Here is a 9,467-nt window from a genome sequence, read left to right on the forward strand (position 1 = left end):
ATGAATAAAACTCGCGAAAGTATTAGATCTCATCATTGAGAGAACTTTTTTATCATTTTTTTTTATACTTTATACTAGATGTTGCCTTCGGCTTTACCAGCTTATTAAACTATTTTTGAGTTACGCGTTATTATTATTATTCTTATCATGTTTAATTTGATTTTTAGAGGACCCCTTCATCAGTTGCTGATTTGGTAGCAATCAGTCTTTAATGAAAGAGTAATAGCGTAAGAAATTGTAAGTGAGACTTGCGGACTTTCTTTTTTTTTTAAGTCGTGAAATAGTTCGTAAGCAGCCCGAGTCTTACATGGTCAGAATTATAGTCTTACAGCCAGAATAAACAGACAGACAGTCTAACAAAACTAAAAATTGCTTTTTCAATGTAGACATCGTATATACTTTCATGTCTTCTTCTTCTTCTTCCTGGCAATTATCCCAGCATTAGCCAGGGTCTGCCTTCCTGCTTAAACTCCTCCACTTTGCACGGTCTTTAGCATCCGTTGTGGTAAGTCCATTGGCTCTTATATCCTGCTTCACGGTGTCCAGCCATCGCTTTTTTGGGCGTCCTGGGGGTCTTGCTCCAGGGACCGACATATCAAGGCAAATTTTTCCGACGTAGTTCTCAGGCCGGCGTGCAACGTGGCCATACCATCTCAGGCGACTCTCTTGAAGCTTATCCGCTACGTCACGGACTCCAAGACTACCTCGGATAAATGTGTTACGTATACGGTCAGCCCGCGTTACGCCACACATCCACCTCAGCATCTTCATCTCCGTGAAGTGAAGCTCCTGAGTGTGCCTGGACAGTGTTGGCCAACATTCGCTTCCATATAAGAGAACCGGTCGGATTATGCTCTTGTATATTATTGCCTTGAGCTTGGTAGGTATTCTGCGGTCGCAGACCACACCTGTGACCTCACGCCATTTCGCCCAAGCTGCGCTGATCCGGGCTTGGACATCGTGATCGATGCCTCCGGACTCATGCAGAATAGATCCAAGGTACCTGAATTTTTCCGACTTAACGGCTGGTTCAGGACCTATATGGATAGTGCAAGAGTCCGGGCTTCCGCAAGCCATGTACTCGGTCTTCGTCACATTTAGTTTAAGACCACCGTTCTCAAGCGTACCCTTCCAGAGGTTCACTCTTCGCTCTAGCGTCAACCTGCTCTCATCAATGAGCGCTATGTCATCGGCATACATCATCAGCCATGGAGGCTGGTCCTGGATGTTAGCCGAGACAGTGTCCAGCACTACATTGAACAAGAAGGGGCTAAGAGCCGAGCCTTGGTGAGCCCCTACTGACATCGGAAAGGGTTTTGTATCGCCAACAGCAGTCCTAACCATTGAAACGGAATCGCGGTACATGTCTCTGATGATGTCAATATAGACCTCAGGGATCCCTTTGAATCGCAATGCCCACCAGATACATTGACGAGGCACGCAGTCAAAGGCCTTCTGCAGATCTAGGAATGCGACATGCAGAGCTCTCCTCTTTTCCCTGTATGCCTCCATCAGAGTTCTGATGGCAAAAATGGCGTCCAAGGTGCCCGATCCTGGCTGAAATCCATATTGACATTCCGAGACAGTACACTCTCGGCGGAGCCTGAGGTTCATAGATAGATAGATCATACGTTCAAAGAGCTTCATGGTGTGACTCATGATCTTAACGCCCCTATAACTACCACAATCTTTAACACTGCCCCTGCCTTTGTATATAGGGGTAATGTAACTATAACGGCACTGATGTGAATGAATCACCTCCTGCACTTCGTCATTCCACCACCATGTCTCCTTGTCAATGACCCGTCCCCCCTTAGAAAGCCCTAGAACTCGTTTACCTGCTGTGATAATTGCTGACTGGGCTCGATCCCAAACTTCCTGAGCAGTTTCGGTATTAGTCGACAGATTTTGACTCTCAACCTCTGCCCGAAAGCTGGTCTGCATCGTTCCATTCAGCAACCACCACCTGATGCGAGGCTTACGTTTCTCGGCCAATTTCTTTTTTGGGGTAACGACATAGTCCATGACAAGAAGTCGATGTTGGGCCGTCAGGCTTTCACCAGGAATGACTTTACAGTTAGTCACCTTGCCGATATGACACCGTCTGGTCAGCAGATAATCTATTTGGGTTGAGTGGGACCCGCTCTTATACGTGATAAGGTGCTGTGGAGTCTTTTGGAAGAACGTGTTCACGACGGCTAAGTCAGACGCAATACAGGTTCTGAGAATATTTTCTCGCTCTGCATTGCGGCGACCATAACCAAAACCACCGTGTACACGATCAAACGTTTCCGCAGCCCTACCTACGTGGCCAGTTAAAGCCATTTAAGTCCCCCCCAACTATGATTACTTCAGCAGCTGGTATAGCACGTAGAACCTCTTCAAATTGCTCCCAGAATGACTCTTTTTCGGACCCGCTACATCTAGCCTGAGGAGTATAAGCACTGATCAAGTTAGTAATCACTCCCTCGATCAGTACCCGCACCCGCATCAGGCGGTCGCAGCGACGATCGACTTCAAGAAGACCATTCCGAAGCTCTTCAGATAGCACTACCGCTACACCAGCTTTACCTGAAGGCGACCCAGTGTATATCAGCCGGTAACCCTGTCCGATGTTCCGAGACTTATTGCCCTTCCAACGAGTTTCCTGGAGGAACGCACACTGGACCCGACGTCTCATGAGTACATCTGCGAGTTCTCTGCATCGTCCGGTTAGAGAGCCGATATTCCACGTTGCAAAGCGGAGTTTCCTTTGGGGTACTGACGTCTTTAGCCGTGCCCGTACTTGACACGGTAGCCCTTGCCCACTTATCGCAGGTGTAGGGCAATGTGCCTGCGCGTCGTTTATCGGCGACGCCCTAACCGTACCCAATCCATAAACTTTTGCAACCATAAGAGTGGCGGGAGTGGTTTTAACGGAGCGACTGCCGTCTGACCTCCAAAACCCCGTTTTATGGGTAAAACCAGGAAAGGAAAAGATAGAGAAGGGGGGAAAGAGGTTAGGAAGAGGAATGGGGGGAGGTACAGGACACCACCTTCATGGACTGAGGGTAGAGGAATGAAAGTGGTGGCTCGAGGATCCGGGGTCGCGTACCCGTATGCCCAAGGCTAAATATCGGAAAAATACTTAGTAGGACACCCTCTGGATAAAAATGTTTTATTTCATGTGTATAGTGAAAAGCCATAGATTTAAAATTATAAATAGACACTTCAATTTTATTTATTACTATGGATTACGTTCACTATAAATATGAAGCTTACTTATTGATACTTGTTTGAAATTTTATTCCCATAACAATGTCTCACTTTTCTGATTGAGATAATATTTTTTTAATTATCTGTTTTTAGATGTTGCTTTAAACATATACATTTCTTTATTTGTTATGGAATTGTACATCACTAATAAGATTCATTCAGTAAAGATTAAATTAAGTCAATCACTTGCTTCCCAAGCAACCTAACTTATTTATTTAGTTGTTCATTCCGCGTCCTTAGACTAGGCTTACTGTTATCAATATCGTTCCCCCAGTCCGCCCACTCCGTTAGAGTCGGGGGCGGCCGGATCTCCTCTAAGCGCGGCGACCCTGCGCTGGTCTGTGTTGAGCGAGTCTCACGCGGGCTGGTACCGCTGTCGAGCCAAGTGGATGGACACGGACTACTCCAGCATCGGATACTATCTTAATGTTATGGGTGAGTCGTATATTTCGTTCAGGTTACCGGACAGTTTTCCAAAACCTTAAAAATCTAACTACGGTTTCGGATTTGTTTATTTATTCAGATTTTTTTTACTTAAGGGTATTTAATGTAATGTACAGCCTTAAGAGCCCAACATTTATATTCAGAAATAGTTTTAAAACTATACAATTAGTAGTTTTTTTTAACTATATAACAAACAGATTTCAGCTGTGATGGTTCTATCCTAATGACATGTAGCAGTACTCCGAGTGACAGTGTCGAAAGTTCTAAACATATGTTTCTTCTAAATGAAACTAATATTTTCAAGTTACTACGCGTATTTAGTTATTTTTATAAACTACATACTCCTATCGTTTCGGTTACTTTACAGAAACCGTCATCACGGGCAGACGAGATGTCAAATAATAATATACGCGTAGTAATCCGAAAAATATTAGTTACAATTAAATGAATTTTCGCGAAAGTCTTAGATCTCGTTATATGTTTCTTCTCCTCTGTCTCAATCGTTTTATATCTGTTCTAAATGAAACTTTGTCTAGTCTGTCATCCTATAGAAGAAAATGTTGAGTATTACTATTGAACTATATCTGGCTCGTTACGGTATCTTCTTACTTTCTGAATATATTAATATATATGTGTAATATACAGAGATATTTCAAAAGTACTAAAAATAAGTTGACGATAACAAAAGTAAACTATAACAAGAAAAATAAGTTAGAAAATCTTTGATGAAATTTTAATAAATAGGTTTAAAAAGCAAAACAACAAATTATATTCATTGACGTAAACTTTTTAATAGTTATAGAGAGGCCCAATTAGTAGAGGTCGATTGTTATACATTCAATTATTTTCCATAAGTGCTCTTACTTGCTATTATTTTCTTATTGCTTCGTTAGAAACTATTTTCTTAAACTTAATGATAAATCGGCATTATAACAGTACGACGTTCTTTGTTAAACTTTATGTTTTGTTTTTCTTTATAGTGATGGAAGCATTTTAAAAATAAAACACTATTCTAGTCTTTATTCATTTGGTCACAAAGAGATCTCTGAACTAGAATTGACTCCATGGGAAGTCGAAGCCGAGCGGGCATTATCATTTGTGAAGCTGCTTTGTGAAATGTTTTGCGAAGGTTTACTTGTTGATCTCTCTAAGCTTAAATTTTAAGCGTGTGATTTCCGTCAATGGACAATCCACTTAATGTAAAATGACTTGTTAAAGGATTTCTAAAGCATTTGAAGTACAATGACTAATTATGATTTTTGAAGATGACTAAATTGGGCTTATCGAAGGCGGTATAAAATAGACCATTACAATAATTTATTATAAGACAAATAACACATATATCATTTCCATACAACTCCTAGCTGCAGCCGAAGAAGTTCCACAAACAGGTACAGAACCCGGAGCTGATGAGGAGGTAGAACACCAGAAGGTCGAAGTGCAGGTCGGAGGGAGCGTTCAGTTACACTGTCCGAGAGGTTAGTTAGAGTTGGGACTTACGTACATACAAGTACTAAGGGGGAAGTAATTATAGTTGAAATTTGAAGTAACAAAAAGGTTTCATATGCATATTTGTTTTAATGCGGACATACTCGTATATGTAAGACACTACAGTAATGATAAGTAATATTGCCAATAAAAAGTTATCTGCTTTGTATTGACGAAGAATAAATCATATTGTTTTGTTTCTAACAAGAAATCCGAAGTTTGTAACCAAATTGATTGTATTGGAATATATCGGCTTATTATATTGAATGGAGTCGGCTTCAGTACAACGAATATAAGTTTAACTTGTGTCTCTAAATTGAAGAGTGTAAGAATATATTATTGAAAAGAGTAAAAATATGTGAAATGCAAATTTATAAAAACGAAGTCAACAACAGACTGGTCGTAAATATTGTTATAAATGTACAATAAGTAGCGGACTTTAAAAGTTTGTTGCTAAAGTATCGGTTCTATAAGTTGGGTTAACTTTAAAAAAGAAAATACATTGAATTTACATCACATACACATATACAAGGAGATATTGTTTATGTTGCTAATATTATAAGACGTGGTGTAGGTACCGTCGGCTGTTGGTGGAGGAGGATAGTTGGTAACGGCACAGACGCCTGGACACCTGCAGGCTCACATCACGCACACGGAGTACTCGGTAGGAACAATACATAACACTAACATTGACTACGATCAGACGAGACAATGTTTGTATTGGAAGTATTAAACAATATGGTTAAAATGTGTTAGATGATACAGGTGTGAAGGATGCTCTGTACGAAGAGGCCGGCGAGTATCGCTGTATAGGAGCGAGAGCTCCCGACATGAAGGTGTTGAGAGAACTGAAGAGAGTCACGCTCAAAGTCACGGGTAAACATCTGTTTATATTAAAGTTATAATCAATATATCACAAAACGGAGAATATGTTGGTTTGGTTATTGACTCCCTTACCACTACTTTCCATATATTTAACCATTTAAAATATATGATATCAACAGTTCAGGAAAAAAAACTCAAGGGAAATTCTATTACATATCAACAAAATCATTGCCACATAAAAAATATAATGTCTTTAAATTTAAGTATTTAAAATATTTTCATTATAATATGAAGGCTGAGTTTCTGTAAAAAATAATATTTAAATAAAAACTTTGTTTACTTGAATGTATCTTTTTATCATTTGTTCTTTATATAAAGGGAGTGCGACGGCAACGGCTGTAAGTGCTGAAGCCACATCTAACGGTTACCGTCTCGAGTGTGGCGCTTGCGGGCGCAATTTACGCGTCTTGTGGCTCAGAGGTGGGGTGACGACGCCCGCCATACTCACGCCGGGTTTGGCCCAGCATTGTTGGAGGGCGGTCATATTGGTTCCCGATCCGGATGAGACGTGGTGTGTGGCGGTCACGTCCGTGGGAGGCGCCGTGGCAGTCTTCCCTCGCCGGTCGGTGCAGACGCCAGCAAGACACGCCGTCAGAGCTCTACATTCGAATGTCGACAGGATCCAGACAAGCTTCGTCCTCTTGTGGGCTCTTGTGTTATTGCACAAGTAATTATGGTTTTATTAAGTGTATGCATATTTTATTAAACTTTTTAAATAATACTCATTTATACGATCTTATTTACTGCTCAATCTGTTAAAACTTGATCTCATTTGTTTTTGTTATTAAAGCTATAATGCAAAACTTGTTTGATTACCAAATATTAACTCGTATATTTTTTGTTTAATTTTTGTAATTGGTCCTTGAAATAAATTTTACTAGGTATAATATATCCCTTTATTAATTCATGTATTTTACTGAGTTTTGTCTAAGCGTTTCTAGTTTGAAAAAGCCGAAAACATCTCAACGATCTCAAAATACAACTTATCATGATTGATTATGAAATGTCTAAAATAACTTTTTTACGAATGTAATGTTAGTCGGTTCAAGTTGTATAACTGTTAAAGAACTACAGTAAATTAGTCTTTATATGCATACAAGTCCTATCATTTCGGGACTAAAATCGCATGTAACTATTCTGTAGATGTGTGTCATTGTATTTTAGCCTTCGTAGTGCTCCTATAATCATAATTTGTTGTACTCATTATCGTAGTGTACCTACATATCTCTCTTTCTTGGCACGTTCGCTGCAAAACATTTCCCAACATTAAATTAAATGTCCGCATTTCTTTGTTTCTTCTCCTTCGTATTTCAAACCTCCAACAACATGTATACAATGGAATTAAAGTTCTCGATTGCTTTCTATATTATAATTATTCTAGATTGATATAAATCCATAATGGCAGTATTTGTGTTACCAAAATTTCTTCCTACCCTCCTGTGTTTGCTGAACTATATTTAAAGCCAGTCCTTGTTTTTATAATGTTTATGAATAATGTATTGCAGCGCATGTTCCTCTATAACTAATGTAATGAATCTCCGTAGACTCTTACCTTCTTCCTATTCGTACTTCTCATCGTTATTTTATTTCTAGTGATTGTTTAAAACAGGAATGGAATGTGCCAAAATGTTGATAATTGTGAATTATTAGATGTATTGGGTTCGTCGTATACATGGTATTTGAATGTTTAGCACAATGTGAACACCAAACGATATGTTTAGATTTAATAGGTGTATCTTATGTATTAAGAGAGTGCCGACGATGTGGTTCGAGACCTTTCTGTCAGACGTAACGTGCGTGACGTTGTTGGAGATGCGGCGCCGCATCACATGTACGTCATTTATATTTTATATATGTAGATGTCAAATTCTTAAACGTATAATACTAATACATTTTGTATCATAGCTTAAATGGAATCGTGTAAATTCGATGTCAATTTTAGAGATCCGTTTAGATCGGATGTGTTTTGTATGGATTGATATTTGCTAAAACGATTTTTGCAACAACTTTGTAGTGAACTCGTAAGAAATGAAATTTTTATGAAATGTTTGATGTTGAAGTGTTAATCTCAATGTTTAGTTGTAACGACCTTCCGTTCCTCTTCTGTCTCATCTGCTAGTGAGTGTTTCTCTTTCTCTTGTTTCGTATCTTAAACCAGATTTATAAAACATCGTTATTGTTGTAAAGTGTTGTGATATGTCGGAGGGGCGGGCGAGTCGCGGGTCTAATGATATATTATATTGTTAACGAAGAGTTTAACTGGTTAGTTTAGTTATATTAGAGTAGTGAAATGTATTTTTGTACCGTCTCGGAAATGTTGGTCAATTGGACAATTGTTTGTAAAAGATATTTACGAAGGTATCAAATTTAATTTGTATAATTGAATAGTGGAGAATACTGATCCGTCCATCTCGGAGTTCGAACTAGTTTATTAAGGAGCTATCCCCTTAGCTAGACCCCTTCCCCATCCACGCAGCCTAGTACAGTAGACGCGACCGTCACACGGAGGACAGCTAGGTGACCTTAGAAGAATCTATAGAATCTTTTCTCTTCTAAACCTTTTCTTAAATCTATTTGCACTTTCTCCCATTTCCTATAGAAACCCGCGACCCCCGCACCTCTTTAAAAATTACATAATGTATACTGGTATACATGGGCGACGGGACACTCGTGACCAGTCAGGTTTTATATAATAGTATATACTAACGTATGAACGAACATACTGACTGTGTCCAGTGAGAGCTGCTTCGTAGTTCATGTACTTTGACTTTGACTGGTCGCTTTTGTTTCCGTCACTTCGTTTCATAAGTTTCCGTATTTACGTCCATTTTCGATACAAGTACGTGTCACGTCTCGGTGCCAATAATTTAATAGATCATAATATATATATATATATATATACATTTTATTAATATACATTATTATTTAATTTGATATTTGATGTACAGAAACCATATTATATTCATCGCAATGTGTTAACTATAACTCCTATACCGAATAAATAAACATAAGAAAAATATTGGCTTTTCATTTCATGGCTCATCACCCCTGTTACAGTAGTGAAGTGTTACTTTTAAAACAGATTATGATTTTTCACTGAAACCTTTAAGTTGTAATATTCCGTTATAGTTTTTTACAAACCGCTAAAAAAACTAAACCAATACCGTGCCACCAAAAGAACCACAGAAATGGAAAATTAAAAATATCACAACAGTGTTTTGTACCCCTTTGATGTTCTTAAAACACTTTATTCCAAAGCTCGCTCAAGCCTTGATGTCTATGACATGTTAAGTTTTTTATCAATAAAGTGTTTATTAACTGACATGAAATGCTATTCAGTTCAAATGATACATAACTTTTCTATGCAACATGTTATTTGTATGTATTAAAGAGAT

The 9,467-nt window shown here is 38.8% G+C and overlaps 1 protein-coding gene across 2 annotated transcripts in view; it reads left to right on the forward strand.

Annotated features, from left to right (window-relative positions):
- The window catches only part of LOC116775803 (uncharacterized), a 46,132-nt gene extending 37,049 nt beyond the window's left edge, over positions 1-9,083 (forward strand). The window contains exons 11-15 of one of the 2 annotated variants that reach the window (XM_032668804.2): positions 3,530-3,690; positions 5,064-5,177; positions 5,762-5,851; positions 5,944-6,063; positions 6,391-9,083. In XM_032668804.2, the coding sequence (XP_032524695.1) occupies positions 3,530-3,690; positions 5,064-5,177; positions 5,762-5,851; positions 5,944-6,063; positions 6,391-6,743 (838 nt within the window). In that variant the 3' untranslated portion in view covers positions 6,744-9,083. The remainder of the gene's footprint in view (positions 1-3,529; positions 3,691-5,063; positions 5,178-5,761; positions 5,852-5,943; positions 6,064-6,390) is intronic. The other variant, XM_032668805.2, reaches the window with a different exon arrangement.
- The last annotated feature ends 384 nt before the right edge of the window (positions 9,084-9,467 follow it).

Source organism: Danaus plexippus, chromosome 27 (genome assembly GCF_018135715.1).
Source record: "Danaus plexippus chromosome 27, MEX_DaPlex, whole genome shotgun sequence".
Classification (NCBI taxonomy): Eukaryota; Metazoa; Arthropoda; class Insecta; order Lepidoptera; family Nymphalidae; genus Danaus; species Danaus plexippus.